The sequence below is a fragment of the Chenopodium quinoa genome, unplaced genomic scaffold, assembly GCF_001683475.1.
Source record: "Chenopodium quinoa cultivar QQ74 unplaced genomic scaffold, ASM168347v1, whole genome shotgun sequence".
Lineage (NCBI taxonomy): Eukaryota > Viridiplantae > Streptophyta > Magnoliopsida > Caryophyllales > Amaranthaceae > Chenopodium > Chenopodium quinoa.
The window spans coordinates 475,056-498,277 of record NW_018743033.1 but is presented as its reverse complement, the minus strand read 5'-3'; the positions used below and the strand labels follow the sequence as shown (position 1 = coordinate 498,277).

Sequence of the window (23,222 nt, the reverse complement as noted above, 5' to 3'; positions counted from 1 at the left end):
TTGAACTAAACAAGGCTTAAGACATGATTACATGAGATAGATGTGCACCCTCTCCTCAAGACCTATCTAGTTATTTGGTATTCGTCATTAGTATTCATTAGCGTATACATAATAGATATCCATCATTTCGCGTATCCTATATCCTTTTAATGCAACCTAATCTAACGTAATTAATAACCTAGTAAAAGTATCAAGGTTAAGATCATGATTGCAACACAATGAGAGAGAGAGAAATTAATAAAAGAGCAAAAGAAAGAGAAAATGTAACAAGTGGACATAAAACATATAGGCATAGATAGAGAGGGGGGGACATGTGAAAGAGAGGGGCAAGGCAGAAGGAGAGGATAAAATAGACAAAGGCGCCCGGAAATATAGGGGGTTGTGCAAAAAAGCGAATTTTATTCACTTCTACTTTTGTTATTTTTTCCCCCTTTTTTTTCTCCTAATTTTATCCAACAACTCACTCTCCCATTTTTACTCATTACACCACTCACTCTCTATCACGCACTTTCTCTCTCCTCTGCCACACTTCACAGGCTGCTGCCCCCCGTCTTTCTCTCTCCTCAGCAGCGCGCATCAGCAGCAGCAGCGCGCAGCAGTAGCAACAGTCTGTGCACTGCAAACAAAGCAACACTCTTTGGCAGATCAAAACAATATAATGTCCAAAATTACATAAAGATAAAACTTACCCACAAAAAATATCCCAAATAACCCATCAATTTAAATCATACCCATTTCTTAAAATTGAAAATTAATCAACCCCTTTTGATTTGACACCTTAAATCTCAAAAATCAAAACCCCCCCTCTTCAGTTCTGTTCCTAGAGAGAGAAAGTAATAAAAATCAAAACTTTCTAGAGAGAGAAAGTGTGTTCTTCTTTTAGCAATTCTGTGGGTTTTCAGTTAGGTACCTGTCTTACCTAAGTTTAAACCCCTTGTAGCAATTTTCACAATCTCCCATTTTACCCTTGTTTCTCTCTCTAGAATTCTTCACTTTCTCTCTCTAGAATTCTGCCATGATGGGTGTCTTAATCGACTTGAACACTGTTAATGAAGATGAAGAAGATAACAACAACAGCAACAATAGTAGCGGCAACAATTACCAAAATACCCTCCAAAATCTCTGTGCTTCATCTTCATCATCTGTTTGTATGGAGCTATGGCATGCTTGTGCTGGCCCACTCATCTCTTTGCCCAAAAAGGGTAGTTTGGTAGTTTACTTGCCTCAAGGTCACCTTGAAGAACAAAATCAGCAAAATAATTTGCCAGAATTTGATTTTTCAAGTGGGATTATTAATACTAATAATAATATTAGTAGTAATAATATTTATAATCATACTTTTGATTCCCACCAAAACAATATTCCTCCTCACGTGTTCTGTCGTGTTCTTGATGTCAAGCTTCATGTAAGTTCCCCTTTTTCGTTATACACTTTTAAAATTTTTTGTGATGGTCTTTTTTTGGTAATTTTCTGGTAATTTTTATTTGGGGTTTCATGTTTCAATTTTGGGTAACATGGGGTTTAAATGAATTCTTTCTGTGTATATAATAGATAGCCACATAGCATTTGCGCAATGATGTAGACGGGATTCGATACCATCCCGAACTTGGGTACTAATTCTGGGTATATGCTGTTTCTGCTAGTTGTTTGGTTCTAAGTAGTTATGTGATTTTTATTTATTTTTTTGGGTTAGGTTAAGAAATTGATTATGGGTTTGGTTCTTTTTGGCTTTTTAAGAAAGTTTGCTTTTTTTGGGTAAATGTTTTCTTAAATGTGTGTGAATGTTGGTTTGAGTATGTAATGATTTAATTTTTTGGGGATTATTTATTTAATTCTGGGAATTTGGGAATTTTTTTAGTAGTTTGATTAATAATCTTTTGTGTTTGCTCCTTTGAAATTGGGTGGTTCAATTTGTGGGGAATAAAATACGGAGTATAATTAACAATTTTGAAATGTGTGCTCATTTTTGGTAGGCGGAGGTTGCAACAGATGAGGTCTATGCTCAAGTTTCTCTAATCCCAGAGAGCCAGGTAAGAATGTGTAAAATAATCACTCATTATTTTGGTAAAAAATGTACATAAATACTATACTTTAATCTTCATATGAAGTTTAAAATAGGGTAATTAATTCACATTTGAAGTTTCCTAATCAAACTATGTTTGTTTAATTGTTATTGTTCCTAACGTTTTGTGCTTTAATTAAACAATGTTCTGAATTTCTGACAATGTTTTGTGATTGCTTTGCTTTCCTGGTTATAATTGGAGCAGTTTGAGGAGAAATTGAAAGAGAGTGAGACTGATGTGGATGGAGATGAAGAGGATTTTGAGGACATTGTCAAGTCCACAACACCTCATATGTTCTGCAAGACTCTAACTGCTTCGGATACCAGCACTCATGGTGGATTCTCTGTCCCTCGCCGTGCTGCGGAGGATTGCTTTCCTCCCCTGGTAATTTCAGCTCTAATTCCACTGGAATACCGCGTTTTTGCGTGTTTTTTGCTTACCGATTTCGGATAAAATGCCGGTCTTTATAGGTTTTTCTTAATGGGCATTTTTGGTGAAAATGGTGTAGGATTACAAGCAGCAGAGGCCATCTCAGGAGCTGGTTGCAAAGGATTTGCATGGATTAGAGTGGAGGTTTAGGCACATTTACAGAGGTACATTGGAGGTTAGGGGCATTGAGTTCAGTTTTCTAGGTCCTAGGTCCTCATATAATTAAGGCTTTGTCTAGAATTATTATTGTTTAAGGTCAATGTTTGCTAGAAACTTGTGACATTGTTCCCCAATATGCATACTGTTTCCCTGTTTTTGAGAAAAACTCTCTTAGATTAAGTATCCTAAGCTTCTTAACTTTTCTGTGATTTTGTTATTATGATGTGTTCAAAGGCTTAAGTTGGGATTTTTTTCTAGGCTTGTTGCATGTTTATGGGTTTGATTTAGACAGTTGGGTTGTACTAGTTTATAGTCTTGACATTAAATTTTCCAGGGTTTGTTGCTTCTTTCAAGCTATGTTACTTGGGTTTTTCATATTACCTCAACTGCTTGTGACGGGAGTCTTGAAATTCGTAGACAAGTATGCACACTTTCAATGTCATTTTGGTAAAAAAAAAAGGTCATGTTTTGTAATATAGCGAAGTCTAATACTTGTGTGTGTGTGTGAAACATATACCTGAGTAGGGTTTGATTGCTAACAAAGGAAAAGTCCTTTTTTTTTGATAAAATCAATGAATGCTGAATTTTTTTTCTTGCTTATTTACTTAATGTGGTGTTCTTTACGATGCTTGAGTAGGCCAGCCGAGGAGGCATTTGCTCACAACTGGGTGGAGTGCTTTTGTGAATAAGAAGAAGCTAGTCTCTGGAGATGCAGTGCTCTTCCTCAGGTTTTAATAATGTTCTTTCTTCAGGAAGGTTTTATGATCGCTTTAATATTTGTTCTAATCATATTATGTTTTGGAACGATAGAGGCGCCGATGGAGAGCTGAGGTTAGGAATCCGAAGAGCAGTTCAGCTGAAAGGACCAACCTCTTTTTCTGCTCTCCCCACTAGACCAATGAGCAACAACAGTGTGTCGGCTGCATTTGACGCAATATCTTCTGGACGTGTTTTCAATGTCTGCTATAACCCAAGGTATTTGTAGTTGAAATTATGTGAGCTGCTATGTAGTTGATTTCACTCACTTTTCTTCTGTAAGTGAGCTTCAAAATTTACCAAAATTTGTTTGACAATTTATGATTACCTGGATTTTCCTGTATTATTTTACATGCCAAAAGTATTGTACTAGTAAAATTTGCCCTTACTTACAATGTTGTATGTGCATGCGTTCCCTTGGAGTATTTATCCTTGTGCCTTTTCGTTCATGCCATCTTCTCTATGACTTTCAACTTTTATTATAATTCAGGGTATAAATTGATCGATCCAATATTTCTACTTGTGCTGTATGCTGAAAGCTGTGCATTCGTCTTGCTATATACATTATTTGAATTGTTGTGTTTGATTGATCATATATATCATATAATCAAATGATGTTGTAAGCTTTATATTTGTCTTACTATTCATGATGTGCCATAGACATCATAGCTACTTTTTTCTATATCATATTCTTTAATTGGACGTAATATTTTTGGGCAGAAAATGACTAGAAACCTGTGTGAATAGCAGCTCATTAAGCATGCAGGTCTTTCCTTGTGTCAGTTGTGTGTGACTGTATATGCAAATTTTTGGATCTTTCTTTTGGAAATATTAGCAACCTTTCTTTTAATTGGACTATTTGTTATATCAACTAGAAGTCATTCTTGTACTTGTGAGGTGTTTAACTTTATGTGACACTTATTTTTACGATCTGAAGTACCTCCATCCGACCCTTTAAATCATAGCAGACAGTAGAGAAAGTCCATAAAATTATTGTACCTGGTCCTTGTCTTTAAGTGCTAGTTACAGTCCACTAGCACATGAGATCACATGCTCAAATGTTATCCTTTGGTTAATGTGAATTTCGATTATTCTTTCCATCTTGTAGGGCAAGCTCGTCTGAGTTTGTTGTACCACTCCGGAGGTTCTTGAAGAGTTTGGATACTTCTTTCAATGTAGGAATGAGGTTCAAAATGCGCTTTGAGGCAGAAGATGCTGGTGAAAGAAGGTTGGGAAATGCCTCCTTACTCTTAACAGCATTAATGTTCTAGCTTTTATGGTTTCATCTTAGATTTGTGCTCTTGCAATAGGTACACCGGAGTGGTCACTGGAATTGCTGAGTTGGATCCAATGAGATGGTCTGGTTCGAAATGGAGATGCTTAATGGTATGTGTGTATAGGATGCTACGCGGTTCTAATTTTTGATGCACGTCTTATATTAGTGGAAATAGACTTGGAAATTATATTTTGCAATTCATATCTGACAGGGAATATAGAGATTAAACTTATATTAAAAAAAAAAAAAAAAAAAAAAACCCTGCAAAGTTCTTCCTCTCACAAACTGAAAATTTGTGTTCTATGTGATGATTGAACAAGTCTACAAGAGTAAATAACATCCTTTGCTGTTTGTACCATATGACTTGTTTCTTAGAGTATGACGGATTTTAAAGGAATTCATTCTCTTTCTTCACGAAGCAGTAGTCTTTTGGTCTTTTCCTATTTTTTATTTTATTTTATTTATTTATTTATTTTTTTTTCCCCTGATGAGCTGTTAGATCTAAGGTCCTGACTTGGGTAAATCATCGAGTTTGCTAATCATGTTTTCCTTCAATGGTAAAAAGGAATCGATTTTGCTTCTAACCTTCAAAGAGAATGTATATCCTAAATTATAAGTAATAATTAACCCGGATTGGTAAATTTGGACTCTCCATCTTTAGGAAGGCTGCCTGAAGTTCAAGGGAATTAGGCAACGATACAACATCAAGTATATCTAGAACTTGTGTTAGTATTGTATTGCTTGTTTATTGTGTAAAATAACAGAAAATGAAATGGCATGCATCATCAAATTAAGTGTGTTGTCGTTTCGACTCCAGGACTGTTCATTCAGGTTGTAAATCTTTTTTGCTCATAATGTCACAGGTAAGGTGGGATGATGTAGAGGTGAATCGCCATGGCAGAGTTTCTCCTTGGGAGATTGAGCCAACCGGTTCTTTTCCCAGTCCCAGTAGCTTAATGGCATCTGGTCTAAAGAGGAGCAGAATTGGTTTGCCATTAACAAAACCAGAATTTCCAATTCCAAGTAAGGTCTTTTGAGCACAGAAATCAACTTCCAATAATTTCTTGTTCTGATGATTTTGGTGGTTGCAAAACTGATGTACCATTGAATTCTGTGCAGGTGGAGTTGGAATGCCAGACTTCGGAGAATCCATGGGATTCCGGAAGGTCTTGCAAGGTCAAGAAAAATTGGGTTCTCGTTCTGCCTGTGATGGTAATGACAACCCTCATCTTTCCTCATCTGATCCAGGAAGATGCTATCCTAGCTCCATTCCTCCAGGTGATTTTGGCAGAACTGCCAAAGGCATAGGCTTCAGGGAATCATTCCAATTCCAAAAGGTCTTGCAAGGTCAAGAAATACGCCATCTTAGTCCGGCTCAAGTCGATGGTTTTACATCTTCAGCCAACCGGGGGCATGAGGGTGGTGGACCCCTTGAGATTTACGAGGGTGTGCAAGTGCCTAACTGTGGAAATGGATGGCTAAAAGCACAAGTGTCTTCACCATCCTCAGTATTAATGTTCCCACATCCAAGCATTCAACAAGCTAGGAGCTTCAGATCGCCCATATGTCAACCCAGGCTGATGAGTATGGAACATATGAATTATTCTGGTGTTCCTGCATACAATTCTCTCTCGAAAGCAAGTGATGAGTTGGTTCCTGCCGGTAAAGCCAGCTGCAGGTTATTTGGTTTTTCGCTCACTGAGGGCGAACACAGGGTGGTTAAAGAGAGAAACCATAACAGCTCGTTTCCACCTCCTGAGACTTCGTTTTGGCCTCTCGTTGAAGGGCAGCCATGCTACAAGTCTCCATCTGTGACTAAAGTTGGGAGCAATTGTCCCGGAGCAAACGATCTATATGCTGTAAGAGATATGCTTCTTGATATTGCTCTTTAAACAGAAAGAAGCTGGCTTTTACAAGATCCAGTTCACTTTGCGGCTTTGAACCATTAACAATGGTTCGATGGCCTAGTGACAGTTTAGTAGGAAGAACTTCAAAATGCTTTGGCTATAATATTGGTAATTAAGTCACTGATGGAAAAAAAAAAAAAAATCTCAAGATATTTGCTCAAGTTGTTTTGTATTCAAAAGAATGATTTGTAATTGTCTTACTTGCTTTTTAGTTTAGACCAAACCTTATGATGCATGTATGAATTTTTTCCCTTCAAGATTTGATTGTAATTTTAATCACACGATTTCTTCCCGGATAATTATGCTGTGTACAGATTATTGTGCAACAGCATACAGCAGTGTAGCAAATATTAGAAGAGCCTACGATTCGATCTGTATTAAGGACTAAGCAGCCACTGTTCGTTGAATACTATATCAGAGCTGAAAGTAGAAGAAACTAATATGGTTTCCATCTTCCCATTAATAGTACAGATAGTACACCGAACAATCCTAATAATGTCCTCGACTTTCTGCGCTTCTCTTAGCTCGAAGACATTAAGATACAGGTACAAAAAAGATAATCGCGTGGTGGTGGGAAATGAATAAGTATCGATGATAGGCATGTGTGCCTTGAAGTGTTTGCCGTACTTGGAATCTGTTAAACAACAAACGCATGATGGCTTGGGTGAACTGCAGATAGTAAGAGCCTAAGAGGAAGAGCTTGCTCACTTCGGTTTACAGCGCTGCCAGCAACATGGGTTGGGAGGAAGAGGATTGAGCGAACCGAGAGCAAGAGAGCCGTGGTGGTTCAGTTTTAGGTTTATCTGATGCTTCCTGTGTAATCTGTCATACATACTGCAGCAAGAAATATCTGTAGCATGGATGATGCATCAAATTCTTGGCCTTTCTGATATTAGCAGATTTCTTTTCCACTAACCATTGCTTGTGGCATTCAATCATGACACTCTGTCAGGAAAATCAATCATATGCTCCACAGCCCTTTGGCTTTTGTGAGCCCTATGTTGGAATAGTTGGATATTGCTGCTCAAGCAATGCATTTAAGTAAGTTTTTACAGAGAAATTGAAGAGGGATGAAACATGAAGCACATGCAGTTGGATTTAAGTTCACTCTCACAAGCATTTATAAATTATAAGCTATGTTGCTCGGACTTAGGTACTTGTGTTTGACACGGCTTCATGTCCAAGAGTGAAGCTCGATTATTTTGCAAATTTTTTTCCTGATTTAGACCCCTAGTGAAGGGTTCAAATGTCCTACCCAAGTCGAGGATCCAGCACAAATACTTGAGGTAAAACAAAAAGTTTGAGTAACATAGTTTATAAGTAAGGTAGTTTTTTTCCTTAAAAAAAAAAGTAAGGAGTAGTTTTTGGCATGTATAAGAATATCAGGGAATTTTGTAGACTAAATAATGGATACTTGAAATTGAAAACCCTAGAGATTCGGTTAAAAATCTACCTTCAAATGTGCATTTAATTAATCCTTCTCATAATAAAGTGACTTTAATATGTTAGAACTTGAATTGTCCCTAAAATTTAAATGTTTTTTCATGAGTAATAAACCCAATATAGTGGTTGGATCTCAAATGATTCCAAGGAAAAGAGAGAAAAATAAAATAAAATAAAAATAAGTAAAAAAATAAAAACAACTAGGGGTGCTAATTGAGTTGAGCAGCTCGCGAGCAATTCGAACTCGACTCGGTCAACGCTCGGTCAAAACTCAGCTCGAATTCGACTCGACTCGAGATGTCAATGAGCACGAGTTGAGCAAGCTCTAACTCGACTCGATAAGCTCGTGGGCAACTCAATAATATATTTTATTAATAAAGAATTTACAAACAAAGTTATCATGTTTAAACAAATTAGACACTTAATAAGTGTTAATTTATATTATCAAAAAAGAAAGAGTAAATCTTTAATAATAAATATATAAAAAAAGAAAATATAAAGTGAACAAAAAAAAAAATGCATACAATTATAGAAGGGCCAAAACTTTAACGAGCAGATCGTGAGCTACTCGACTCGACTCGAAACTTTAACAAGCACGAGTTGAGTAGGTTTTATTAGGTCGAAACTTTAGCGAGCACGATTTGAGTACGTGTAAAAAGTTTTCGAGTCGAGTTGAGCACCCCTCAGCTCGTGACCGACTTGCTCGATAAGCACCCCTAACAACAACATTCTGTTGGGATTTAAGTGTATATTCTCCAATCTCCATAATATGTTTCCATGACACCGTTGAATAATTTAGAGAATGTTAGACGAATTTCATGTGCTTAGCTTAATTAGCATAGGTGAAGGTGTGGTTGAATAAGAAAAGCAAAGAACAAAGCAATTAAAATAGCATAGTTGTGTCGGTTTGTAGGAAATTAACGCCGCCCGATCAGGGTAGTGCTTGCCTGACCGGGCGCACGTGTGGGTGTACTGACGCAAGTCTACCTCATGGTCAGGGTCACCATCGCCCTACCGGGCGCGAGAAGGAAGAGCAAGAGCTGCTGGGTTTTCGCTCGGCAGGATATTCACCATTTCACAGCCCTACAGGGCGTGAGAAGGCAATTTACAATTCTTGGGTTCACCACCCGGCCAGGCGCGAGGCCGTTCAGATTCTGAGACCCAGATCCGCCCGATAGGGAGACCATGGCCTGGCAGGGCGGGGGCTTTTTCTGGATTGAGATTTGACGGTTACGCTTCCTTTAATGCTTGAATTTTTGCTTTGTATATGTGTTCATTTAACATATGATGAAAAGAACTTCAAGAAAAATAGCACTCTAATTATTTCTTCTTGAAAACCAACTGCAAACCCCAAGTTATCATCATCATAATTATCAAAGTCACAAATATACTACACACTATTGTTGTTATCTTCGTTATATCTCCTAGTAATTTCGTGATACCCGGTGTGTTTAATAAGGGTCAAAATATTACTTTGGGAAAGTGATTTTGTTCACGCCTCGAAGTGTAAAATTGTTCAAGTTCATTTGTTGTGATTTTTGTGACCCAGTACTCAATATCCCCAACAATCTAAAGTAATAATCCTACAAAGATGGCAACAGTGAAAGAATTGACATCGAACTTTCAAAAGTTGGACAAGTTTGAAGGAGTTGATTTTCAAAGATGGCAGAAAAAGATGCATTTTCTATTGACCTCAGTTGGAGTGGCGTATGTTCTCACTTCCTCGAAACCAACGGAGGAGGAAAACGAGGCATTGGAGGTCACTAGGAAACGCAACAAATGGGAGAATGACGATTACATTTGTCATGGGCACATGTTGAACGGTATGTCAAATGAGTTGTTTGATATTTATTTGTTTCATGATTTTGCTAAAATGCTTTGGGAAGACTTATAGTCAAAGTATATGGCCGAAGATGCTTCTAGCAAGAAATTCCTTATTAATAAATTTAACAATTATAAGTTTGTTGATAGTAGGCCGGTCATGGAACAATATCATGAGGTTCAAAGGATTTTAGGGAGTCTTAGGCAACATGAAATTAATCTTGATGAGACCTTTATAGTGTTATCTATAATAGATAAATTGCCTTCCTCTTGGAAAGACTTTAAGAATGGTTTAAAGCATAGACATGAAGATATTAATCCCGAGGGATTAAGTTCACATACTCGGATTGAGGAAGAAATTCGTGTGCAAGAAGGACAAAAGGAGGTAATTCCTAGTTCTACCACCGTTAACATGGTGGAGGATGGAAAGTCTAATGACAGGAAAAGGGGATATGACTCAAACAAAAATAAGGGCAAGAAGCCTAAAGTAAGTGGTGATGGTACAAAATCACGTGCTTGTTGGGTTTGTGGAAAACCTGATCATTTTAAGAAGGATTGTACAATTTGGAAGAAGAAATTGAGCAAAAAAAAGTCTTAAGGTGGGAAAGGCGATGCTAGCCAATCCCAAGACATACAAGGTAACTCTTGTGCACAAATTTCATTTAATTCATTGATGGATTATGTGCGTATGATTTCTGAAATCATACGTGTACAAGCTGATTGTTCGTGGTATATCGATTCGGGCGCATCGAGGCATGTGTGCAAAGATAGGACATTGTTCAAGACCTTCATGGAGGTTTATGATGGAGAAATTCTTTATATGGGCAATGACTCTACCGCTAAGGTGCTTGGCAAGGGACAAGTAGAGCTAGTCTTTAGTTCGGGCAAATCTCTTATTTTAAAAGATGGGTTTTTTTGCTCCCGAACTTAGGAGAAATCTTGTATCCGGTGCGATCTTGAATCGATTAGGTTTTAAAATGGTGTTTGAGTCGGATAAGTTTATTTTATCTAAATGTGGTCAATTTGTAGGACTTGGATATTTGTGTAATGGTATGTTTAAGTTAAGTATTTGTAATACTTTGAATGATGTTGTGTATGTTGTTAATGACAATTCTTCTCTATGAAATTTGCGAATTGGTCATGTAAATTATAAAAAATTATATTTTATGTCTAAGCATGATTTGATACCCATGTTTGATCTAAGAATAGAGAAGTGCAAGACATGCATGTTAACCAAAATCACAAGGAAACCATCTCCTAATGTTGTTGAGAAAAATACTACATTGCTTGATTTAGTGCATAGGGACTTGTCTGATTTTCACAACACACCTTCTTTAGGGAATAAGAAATATCTTGTAACATTTATTAATGATTTTTCAAGGTTTTGTTATGTTTATTTGTTATTCTCTAAAGATCAAGCCCTTGACAAATTTAAAATCTACAAAAGTGAAGTAGAATTGCAAACTAATGGAAAAATAAAAAGATTAAGAATCGATAAAGGAGGTGAATATTTTTGAATATATAGAGTGTATGTGGAGAGCCGGGAAAACTGCGCCCGCGGTACAGGGTGCCGCGCCCGCGGCATGGGCGCGGCCCGGCATCTCCAGAAAGTTGGGTGAAATCCATCTTCACCCTGTCCACGCCCGCGGGTAGAGATGCCGCACCCGCGGCCTAGGCACCCACGTCCGCGGCCCTGGATGCCGCGCCTACGGCCCTCTGGCGGTTGCGATTTTCGTTCTTTTATTTAAAAAGAAACGAAGGAAAGAAGAGGATATAGAATTAGTTTTTCTTCTTGCTCTTCCTCTCCAAGTTTATTCTCCACACTTTTCATAGAGAAAACTTGCAATCTTCTCTTTGAAAACACTTGAAATTTAATCAATCTTTGTGAATTATTCATTGCATTTCGATTCTAGTGCTAAGAACGAAATTTTCTGTCAATTGTATCTCAAAGAAGATTTCCGTTTTAACCCAAGCACCGTGTGGGGGAAATAAACCTTTTAGGAAAGTGTTTACACGCCTTTGACGGTGTATCAAGGTACTAGTCTTATGGGACACCGATTTTCTCATGTTCATGCTTGGAATTAACGGCTTGGAGGTGAGGCAAGTTTGATCATCTTCATACTAGTGTAATCTTTGTAAATTTCTCTAATTTCCTAGATATATTTAATACTTGATTGTGATACATTGAATTGTATTTGACATTTACAATTATATTGTAATCATTTTTTTTTTAGGATTTGTTCCAACACAATTTTTAAGTGCTTTCTTTATTGAAACCATTGTAATCCTAACAATCTATAGAGGTTTAATCTTAGAATTTATCAAGTATGTCTAGTGTGAAGGAATTAACAACAAATTTTGTCAAACTCAAGAAGTTTGATGGTGTTGAATTTAGAAGGTGGAAGAATTTTCTTCTTACATCTCTAAATGTTGCCTATGTAATAAGTACTCCAAGGCCGGATGAACATGAGAATGAGACTTTGGAATCGGTTCGGGAAAGATCGAAATGGGACAACGATGATTTTATTTGTCGTGGTCATATTTTGAATGGGATGGAGGATGACTTATTTGATGTCTATCAAAATATTGAGTCGGGTAAGGAGCTTTGGGAGTCCTTAGAAAGCAAGTATATGGCGGAGGATGCTTCGAGCAAGAAGTTCCTTGTAAGTAATTTTAATAATTTTAAATTTGTGGATGGTCGGTCCATAATGGACCAATTTCATGAATTGCAACGTATCTATGGTAGCTTGGAACAACATGGAATAGCCATGAATGAGTTGTTTGTTGTTTCTAGCATTATTGACAAATTACCCCCTAGTTGGAAAAATGTTAAACATGATTTAAAGCATAAGAAAGAGGACATGACATTGTCCGGTTTGGCCACTCATCTTCAAATTGAAGAAGGGATTCGTGCCATGGAAGGAGCTAAGGATGGAAATCCTAGCACATCTACCGTTAACATGGTAGATGAAGGGAGAGCCAGTACATCTACTAGTGGAAAGAGGAAGAATAATAATTCTTCCAAAGGAAAGTCCAAAAAGCAAGCAAATAATAACAAATTTGCTTGTTGGGAATGCGGTAAGGTTGGTCACCGCAAGAAGGACTGCTTTTCTTTCAAGAAAAGGATGGAAAAAGCCAAGGAGGGCCGTGCTAATGAAAGCAAGGACCCACCCACCAAAGGTAATCCAATTCATGAGGTTGAATTTAACACTACAAGAAAACGACCGAATTCCGACTGACTTTTTCCGTCGAAAACAGGGGAAAATCTGTCGGAAAACGGCCTTCCGACGAAAACTGTCTCTCGGAACAGCCCTTGTCAGAAATTCGACGTTTTCCGAGGGAAATTCCGTCGGAAGACACTTTTCCGACGGAATACAGTCTGTCGAAGCTGGTTTTGACTTTAACCGAAATTCCGTCTCAAAGTTCCGACGGAATTTTCCGCCGGAGCTAAAGTGGATTCCGACGGATTAGTCCGTCGGAAGGGGAATATTCCGATGGAAATTTCCGTCGAAAAAGGTAAATTCTGACGGAAATTTTCGTCGGAAAATTGAATAAAAAAAAAACAAAAAAAAACGCCACCTGCCCCCCTACCACCTTAACCCACCTCGCCTGACCCACCACCAGCTCACCCCATACCAGCCCCCTACCACCTGCCCCCCCCTCACCTGACCCACCACCAGCCCACGCCACTAGCCTCCTACCACCTGCCCCCCCACCTGACCCACCACCAGCCCACACCCACCTGACCCATCGCCCTCCCCACCTCACCGAAACTCACAACCCCACCTACCACCTTAACCCACTGCCCCCATCCCCCAGCCCACTTCCCCACCTCACCGAAACCCACAACCCCACCTACCACCTTAACCCACTGCCCCCATCGCCCAGCCCACCTCACCACCTAACCGAAACCCACAACCCCACCTACCACCTTAACCCACTGCCCCCATCGCCCAGCCCCTCCACCACCTCACCTGACCCACCCACCCACCTCCCCAACTACCACCTTAACCCACCTCCCCACACCGAAACCCACCTAACCGAAACCACCCAAAAGAACACCGAAACCCACCTCACCACCACCGAAACAACCACCAAAAACACAAAAAAAAAACATAAAAAAAATCCATACTTCACCAACACCATATATTGCAAAAAAACCAGAAAATTCAACAAATTAATTAAAATCAAAATTTAGAAGAAAAAAAAAAGAAACATACCTTTATTTGAACAAAAAAAAACGTCGAAATTGGGTTTATAAGGTCAAATTCGACCATGAAAACTCTAGATCTAGAGTTTTCATGGTCGAATTTGACATGAAAACCTTGATTTTCATGAGTTGCCATTGAATATCTTAAAATTATCTTCGATTGCTTAAGAAAACGAAAAAAAAAAGAAAGAGGGGAAGAGGAAAGAGAAACAGGGAAGAGGAGAGGAAGGAGAAAGAAGGGAAGAGAAAGGTTGCGTGCGCCGAACGAGGAAGGAGAAGGGAGGAAAGGAAGGAGGAAAGGAAGGAGAAAGAGGGGAAGAGGAAAGAAGAGAGGAGAGAGAAAGAGAAGGGAGGCGGGGAGAGAGAAAGAGTATGGGTTTTTAGGGTTTTCTTAGATTTTAAAGAGAGTTTTTTTTTTTTATTATTTAATTAGTTTTCCGACGGAAACTTAATTTTCCGACGGATTTTAATTCTGTCGGAAAATTTATGTTTCGACGGAATATTCCGTCGGAAACTTCCGATGGATTTTATATCCGTCAGAATATACATTTTCCAACGAATAATTCCGTCGGAATGCCCATATATTCTGACGGATTTGTATTCCGTAGGAATTCCGTCGGAAATTTTCTGACGGAATATAAATCCACCGGAATATATAGGATTTCCGACGGAATTTTGTGTCCGTCGGAATCTGGCCTTTTTTTTTTGTAGTGTTAATTCCGATTTGGATTTAAATGAAACGGTCCTAACGTTTTTATGATGCAGGATGATGACTCATGGTGGATTGATTTGGGGGATTTAAGGCATGTGTGCAAGAGTAAACACTGGTTCAAAACCTTTCAAAAGGTTGTTGATGGAGAAGAGCTCTACATGGGGAACAACTCTATCATCAAGGTTCTTGGAAGAGGACAAGTTGAGCTTGTGTTTAGTTCGGGGACTGCAATTATTCTTAGGATTGTTTTGTATGCTTCGGAAATTAGTAGGAATCTTGTGTCTGGGCCTACCCTGAATAGTCTTGGCTATAAGCTTGTATTTGAAGCTAATAGATGTATAATTACTAGGGGTGTAACATTCATAGGTCGTTGTTATTTGGAGAATGGTTTGTTTAAACTCTCATTGAGAGAAAATTGTGTTATGGATGATATGTGTTTGAATGTTGTTGACAATGTTAATCAATTTGATTTGAATTTGTTTGATTTATGGCATTCAAGGTTAGGACATGTGAATTATAATAAAATGCTTTTTATGTCCAAACAAGAATTGATACCTTCTTGTGATATTTCTCCTAATAAATGTTCTACTTGCATGTTGAACAAGATCACTAGAACTCCTTTTAAGAGAGTTGAGAGAAGTTCTAATATTTTAGAATTAATCCATAGTGACTTGTGTGATTTTCATAGTACTCCTTCTTTGGGGAACAAAAGATACATGATTAAATTTATAGATGATTATTCTAGGTTTTGTTATGTGTATCTTTTGCATTCCAAGGATGAAGCTTTGACAAAGTTTGATATTTATAAAAGAGAAGTAGAACTGCAAGTAGAATAATTAATTAAGAGAATTAGAACTGATAAGGGAGGGGAATATTATGATCTAGCTTATTTCCAATCTTTGGGTATAATTCATGAGACTACAGTTGGTTATGCACCACAATCAAATGGTGTAGCTGAAAGGAAAAACAGAACTCTTGAAGAAATGGTTAATTCCATGCTATCTTACTCTGGTTTGAGTGAAGGGTTCTGGGGTGAAGCAATGTTGACAGCTTGTCACATTCTTAACCAGGTTCCCACTAAGGGAAAAGAATCTATTCCTTATGAACTTTGGTACAAAAGAAAACCAAACTTGAAGTATCTCAAGGTTTGGGGTTGTAGGGAAATCGTGAGAGTGCCTGGCAACAAGAAAAGAAAGCTCGGTGAAAGGGGCTTGGATTGCATATTTATAGGTTATGCTGAGCATAGCAAAACCTATAGGTTCTATGTAATAGAACAAAATGACTATATATCGATTCATTCGGTTATTGAGTCAAGAGATGCAATTTTTGATGAAAATCGATTTTCATCAATTAGTAGACAGAAAGATCTACAGATCAGTGCCAATGATAGGGAGATAGTAGAGTTGAAGATCAACTTGAAACTCATGAAAGTACATTCGATAACGAGAATTTTGAAACTCCTCAAGTGAAGAGAAGTACTAGGGAAAGGAAAATTAGGAATCCTCTAGATGACTTCATAATATATTTAGTTGAAAGGTCTAGGGATGTCCTTAGTTCCACTACTCCATATTGTTTCAATGTGGATAGTGACATAAAGACTTATAGCGAGGCTATATCTTTCCAAGATAGTTATTTTGGAAGGAAGCTATAAATGATGAGATGGATTCTATCATGGGAAATAATACTTGGGTCATAGAGGATTTACCTCCCGGTTGCAAACCTCTTGGTTGCAAGTGGATTTTCACTAGGAAAAGGAGGCTGGATGGCTCCATAGTGAAATTTAAAGCCAGATTGGTTATCCAAGGCTTTAGGCAAAAGCATGGTGTTGATTATTTCGATGAAATGACAAAAATCCTTCCTTAGTTCTCAGTTTTCCATGAAAGACATGGAAGAAGCGGATGTCATATTGGGAATAAGAATAAAGAGAGAAAATGGGAAATTGATCTTGTCACAATCTCATTACATTGAGAAAGTGCTCAAGAAATTCAATGTTAGTGAAAGTTCAACCTTTCTTTATTCAACACCTATGGATCCTTGGATAAAGTTGGTACCTAAGGTAATGCAGTTTCACAATAGGAATATGTTAGAGTTATAGGGTGTTTGATGTATGCCATAACAAGTACTAGGTCGGATATCGCTTATGCAGTTCAATTGAGCAGGTTCACTAGTAATCCTAGTATGCTACATTGGCAAGCGATTCGTCATTTGTTGAAGTACTTGAAGAAAACCATGGATTATGGTTTGTGCTATAGTGGGTATCCTTTGGTTGTTGAAGGATAATTGGATGCAAGTTGGATCTTAAACAGAGATCATTCATCCACAAGTGGATGGGTAATCCTATATGGGGGAGGTGTCATTTCATGTGCATCTAAGAAACAAACTTACATTGTAGATTCAACAATGACATCGGAGTTCATAGCATTACATTTCGGTGGTAAAGAAGCATAATGGTTAAGGGATTTAATGCATGAGATTCCTTGTTGCAAAAGCCAATATCGCCAATTATGATACATTGCGATAATAATGCTACTTTGGCTAAGGCATATAGCTAAGGGTATAATGGTAAGTCAAGGCATATTGGAGTGCGGCATAGTTACATTCAAGGGCTTATCAAGAATAGTGTGATCACTATTGATTATGTTCGAACGAATTTCAATCTAGCCGATTGTTTCATCAAGGCATTGGCTAGAGATGTGAATAATAGGATGACAATCAATTTAGGATTGGAGCCCGAATTAATTATCAATGAGGGAGTCTTAACTTAATGCCCAATAAGACGTTAGGTCTTAAGTTCAATAAGATTTACTTTCTTATTTGGTAATTGGGAACTTGTTTAATCATCCAAGGTAAAGTTCCGGTTTACTGTGATGAAAACAAGTTGTTTTTAACTTAATAGAATTCCTGATATAGTGCTTTGTCACAGGAGCATGTTTTGGAAGTCTACTTATATAAGTACGAAGTTTAGCCGCTTTAAGAAGCTATTTGGGCATAGTTTTGAAGTACTTACGAAAAGATAGGGACACATGGCTTTATGTGTCAAGTATTAATGTAATCAAGTAATTTATCTTGTGTGTGTAATATCTTCATGAATTCAATATGTATTGCTTTTGGTTCAATCGTTTTACGACACCATATGGATACGAATTCTTGGAATGTACATTGCACTAAGTGGAAGTTTAAGTATTTGCACACTTTCATTTATGTATGAGATTGCCTTTTATGATGATGATGTTTTTGCAATGAGTCTAGATTTATTCTCTAAATGGGGGAGTATTGTTGAATAATTTAGAGAATGTTAGACGAATTTCATGTGCTTAGCTTAATTCACATAGGTGAAGGTGTGGTTGATTAAGAAAAGCAAAGAATAAAGCAATTAAAATAGCATAGTTGTGTCGGTTTGCAGGAAATTACGCCGCCCAGTCAGGGTGGTGCTTGCCCAACTGGGCGCAAGTGTAGGTTTACTGACGCAGGTCTGCCGCCCGGTCAGGGTCACCACCGCCTTACCGGGCGCGAAAAGGAAGAGCAAGATCTGTTGGGTTTTCGCCCGGTAGGATATTCATCCCCCTACAGGGCGCAAGAAGGCAGTCTGCAATTCTTGGGTTCACCGCCTGGCGCGAGGCCGTTCAGATTCTGAGACCCAAATTTGTCCGGTAGGGCGATCACGGCCCGGCAAGGCACGGGCTTTTTCTGGATTGAGATTTTACGGTTACTCTTCCTTTGATGCTTGATTTTTTGCTTTGTATATATATGTTCATTTAACATATGATGAAAAGAACTTCAAGAAAAATAGCAGTTTAATTATTTCTTCTTGAAAACCGATTGCAAACCCCAAGTTATCATCATCATCATAATTATCAAAGTTTTGTTTTACATTTGACCACAAATATAATACACACTATTGCGGTTGTCTTCGTTGTATCTCCTAGCAATTTCGTGATACCCGTGTGTTTAATCAGGATAAAATTTTATTTTGGGAAAGTGATTTTATTCACGCCTCAAAGTGTAAATTAGTTCAAGTTCATTCATTGCGATTTTCGTGGCCCGGTACTCAATTTCCCCAACAGACACAAATCACTAAATTGGCAAACACTCACTCTTTAGGTAAGCTTATTTTGCACGCAATAATCCGATACATCTTACAGGTCAATCTAGTAGCAATATAATTTTATCATTAACAATTGGGCTTGTATAAAATAGAGTTGGACCAAATATCTATTTCGTAGGCCCAAATCTTACACTTTGGTTATCTAGCCCCCCCCCCCCCCCCCCTTTTTTTTTTTTTTTTCTTCTGTTTTTTAACGTATTTGGTTATTTAGCTTGATGAAAAAGAAACTCGAAAATTGAATGGGGTTTTAGCTTCCTTAAACCCCGCTGAAAGTTCATTAGCAATTCAGCATCAAGGTGACTGAGGTGAGGAATTCGTCTATCTCTGTTTCTTTGGCCACCAAAATAATTTTCTCAGGTTTTTCAAATACTTTTCTTTTTTCTCCAATTGATTATAGGTATTTTTACATAATTTTATTATAATCATCTCGAAATCATTGTATTTTATTGGCTTGATTTTCTTTATTCTCACGCACATTAATATAATAGCTTATAGTTACTCTTGTAACGTAGTGACATTGTACAATTTTCTGATGGGCAATAAATCATATCCTTTTGATATCTTTATAATTGCAATGTTTTTGTTTTTGCAATATTTACGCTCATACTCTGCTTTGAATATTTTTTGATCCAAACATTCTAAAGAATTCTTGTTACACCGAGTTGCAATTAAAAAGAAGTGGAGGAAGTATCATATATCTTTGTTGTTTGTTGCATAGTCAAAAGTCTTGTTTGTTTTTTGATCATAGGTTTTTATTAAGAACAATATGGTATTCTTTTAACAAAAGTGTTCGCTAATCAGGGCTGGTACCCTTGCCTAGACACTATGATGAATCAATGGAGCATGAAGCTGCGGCGATTTGGCTTCGCGGTTTCAAAGTTAGTTGGTGTAGGCATGGTTGGAGTACTTGGTGCCTACTCAATACATAGCAGTTTTTACAGTGTAGCTCCTGGGTGTCGAGCTATAATGTTTAGCCGCATTGATGGCATCAAGGATAAGGTATTCATGAATTTGTCTTCTCATGAAATTACATTGTACAATACTTTTGACTCGTGTTTAAACATGCTTTACCTCGTTTAGATTTAGTGGTTGTTTGGTCGACATGAAAATATACATGGATATAGTTTTGTAGGACGTATCAAAATTTATTTGAATTGGTTGACAAATATGCAAGACGTTCAATCAAAATATTTTACACTTTCGAATACTGGAAATGCCTACTCGATTTCACCTCCCATATTTATGTGCAGGTTTATCCTGAAGGGACACATGATGATTCCTTGGCTAGAGAGGCCAATTATTTACGACATTCGTTCACGTCCCCATGTTGTTGAGAGTACCACAGGAAGCCATGACCTTCAAATGGTATGTGTTTATATTTGTTTACTTGTGATCTTATGGTCAGCTTTGTTGATTATCTAGTACAATTACGGAGTAAAGTTTGTACGAGTACATTACATCAGATGTCGACTATGTTAATTGGTAAAGTTTGCATCATAGTCATTGTGCCATCAATACGTAAAAATATATAAATAAATAAAATAGGCAGTGTAAATACTACCAAAACTTGTATGATTAGTGCTGCTCTATATGTTTTTCAGTTGAAAATAACAAATACTCTTTGGAATTGATGCTCTGAAGTTTTTGTAACAGATTAATATAGGACTTCGTGTCCTTTTTCGTCCAAAAGTTGACGAATTACCAAAAATCTACAGACATCTAGGTGAGGACTATGACGAAAGAGTGCTACCTTCTATCATTCATGAAACTCTTAAGGCTGTAATTGCCCAATACAATGCCAGTCAGCTCCTTACTCAAAGAGAGGTAACCTTTTCTTAATCAATTGTGATTTATTTCTTATTTATGTTACTCGGACTAGGGTGCTTGTGTCTAAAGTGTTACACTTAACTACATTATGCAAAATTTCATAAGGTGGGTCTAAAATGTGGCAAGTATACGTAATCTGTTATAAGCTTTGTTGACACGAGTGCTTGAGGTGAAATGTATGTTAAAATTTTGTTTGTTGCAGAATGTCAGTAGGGAGATTCGGAAGATATTGACGGAGAGTGCATCCAATTTCTTCATAGAGGTTGATGATGTGTCGATTACGAGTCTGAATTTCGGAAAAGAGTTTACAGAATCAATCGAAGCCAAGCAGATTGCTCAACAAGATGCCGAGAGGACTAAGTTTGTTGTAGAGAGAGCTGAGCAAGAGAAACAAAGTGCTATTATCAGAGCTCAGGTGATTTACTCACAACTCTTTCTTTCTTTTAACCTTTCATATAATTAAAGGTGGTTATTGGGCTAGGGGCAGTAAACATTAAGGGCTGGGCTTGTCGACTTGTCGTTATTGGGTTTTGACCCTCTCATATTGGGTACGATCAATAGAGAGGGCGTAGATACTACTCTCTCTGTCCTTATTTTATTGCCCCATTTGACTATACACAGTTTTCAAGATAAGTCTTAAAACGTTTATATCTTTATGTCCATACACGTGAAAACTATAAAAACATGATATTAATAAAATATACAACGAGACGAATTTAACAAGACCACTCATGACTATATTATCATTTATAGATTAACGGTAATTTATGGTCAAAGTTTTCAAAATTTGACCCAAAAAATGACAATAGGGCAAAAATAAAGAAACGGAGGGAGTAGATAAGAGTCAGATTTCAAGCTAATTTTGTTATTTCGTTTAAATCATTAAAAGTCACCCTTAGGAAAAGTAAAGAAAAGAAAAAAAAATAAATAATAAGACATGGTCTATAAAATAGAAAGAGTTAACGTAGTTTCTAGTTTTCTCGATGATTCACCCACCCTCCGAGTTTAGTATAACGGGATAGCGAATTTAACATGTGATTAACTGCAGGGTGAAGCAAAGAGTGCCCAGCTAATTGGAGAGGCGGTGTCCAATAATCAGGCATTCATAGCATTGAGACACATTGAAGCATCAAAAGAGACCGCACAAACAATTTCAAATGCAGAGAACAAAGTGTATATGTCTTCAGATAATCTCTTAATGCAGAGAACAAAGTGTATATGTCTTAAGAGCTTAAACATTGAATCTGCCAAAGGTTCCAGTAAGTAAATGATTCATTTACCAAGGAAAATAGACAAATAGTTTGTCGAAAGTACATTTTCCAGTTTTCTATATAGGAATTGCTATTGGGCAATTTTGTTTGTGGCAAGTTATGTGCTCTAACGACAAACTACTGACCTATTAAAATCAAACAATCCTAGTGATTGCCAAAAAAATATGGTCATCATTTTTTTTTTTTTTTTTTTTTTATAGTTGGTTTATTGTAAAAATGTTAATAAAAGTGTTCAGTGCTTTTCACATGTTGTGCTATAACTCTTTTCCCAAGAACCAACTTCAGTCATGAAGATGACTTGATCATTCATCTCTCTTCTATTTTATTATCAATAAAACTCCTCTATCCTCATGAGTCATGACCAAAAATTTGTTGGCTATGATATGATGTTGGTATTACAATATGTCAATATACATTGATGTTTGGTGGTAACAGTCTAGAACTAAGCCTCGAATTCGAATTAGCCTAAAAGGTGAATCGGATAAAACACAAAAAAATAAAAATAAACAAAAATAAAAAATTGTTAGCTATTATTGTCCATTAGTTTGATTGCAGGGAAAATATTAGTCTATGGCTTGTGCGATATCCTTGATTATTGTAATTAATATAAGATGCTAATAGTGTTACAAATTAACTAACATCGTACCATTAAAACTTGAAGGATCAAATTATTTATATGTTTAATTAAGAGCATGGAACTCTTCCACAATACATCGAATGTGAGAAGTCAACAAAATAAAATAAAAACTTTGAATGCGCATGAATAAAATACGTTTTTTTTTTCTTAAGGTCCCTAAGACTCTAAAAGAGAAATTAGTTGGCAACGATATCTTACAAAATAACACAATTTGATCCCATAAAAACTGAATAAGACATACCAAAAGTATTTAGGGTTGCAAACGATCCGAGTCGAGTCGAGTTTTAGTCTGTTCGAGCTAAGTTTGATAAGAATTATTCGTGTTCGAACTATCTTGAGTTTGAACGAGCTTTTAAAAATCTTGTTTGAGCTGGGCTCGTTAAGAATTTGGCTTGTTCGAGCTTTGTTCTCGAATGTACTAGTTTGCATTTCAAGTTTGAGTTTGAGCTTGAACGGGTTTAAATCAGACTTGATTAAATAAACGAGCTCTAATTTATCATTAAAAATATGGTTTCCTTCTAATTTTAACACATCCATTTAATTTATATAAGATATTTATATTCCTTCTATAGAAAAAGGTAATGACAGAGTTTTCATGCCTTTACA

General features: G+C 37.2%; 1 protein-coding gene and 1 pseudogene across 1 annotated transcript; both read left to right on the top strand.

Moving 5' to 3' along the window:
• Window positions 1–342: 342 nt before the first annotated feature.
• On the top strand, window positions 343–6,938 carry LOC110730505 (auxin response factor 3-like). The gene is made up of 10 exons (XM_021910305.1): window positions 343–1,405; window positions 1,974–2,030; window positions 2,268–2,447; window positions 2,572–2,656; window positions 3,289–3,379; window positions 3,462–3,626; window positions 4,516–4,635; window positions 4,718–4,793; window positions 5,547–5,706; window positions 5,803–6,938. The coding sequence occupies exons 1-10, from the start codon at window positions 1,016–1,018 to the stop codon at window positions 6,573–6,575; spliced, it is 2,097 nt and encodes a 698-aa protein (XP_021765997.1). The 5' UTR covers window positions 343–1,015; the 3' UTR covers window positions 6,576–6,938.
• Window positions 6,939–19,709: 12,771 nt separating this feature from the next.
• LOC110730621 lies at window positions 19,710–21,975 on the top strand (annotated as a pseudogene).
• The last annotated feature ends 1,247 nt before the right edge of the window (window positions 21,976–23,222 follow it).

Excerpts from the sequence above, each read along its gene's own strand:
- LOC110730505 (XM_021910305.1), top strand. The coding sequence starts at position 1,016 with ATGATGGGTGTCTTAATCGACTTGAACACTGTTAATGAAGATGAAGAA. Across the intron at positions 3,380-3,461 it reads GATGCAGTGCTCTTCCTCAG|AGGCGCCGATGGAGAGCTGA; the intron begins GTTTTAATAATG and ends TTGGAACGATAG. Across the intron at positions 3,627-4,515 it reads AATGTCTGCTATAACCCAAG|GGCAAGCTCGTCTGAGTTTG; the intron begins GTATTTGTAGTT and ends TCCATCTTGTAG.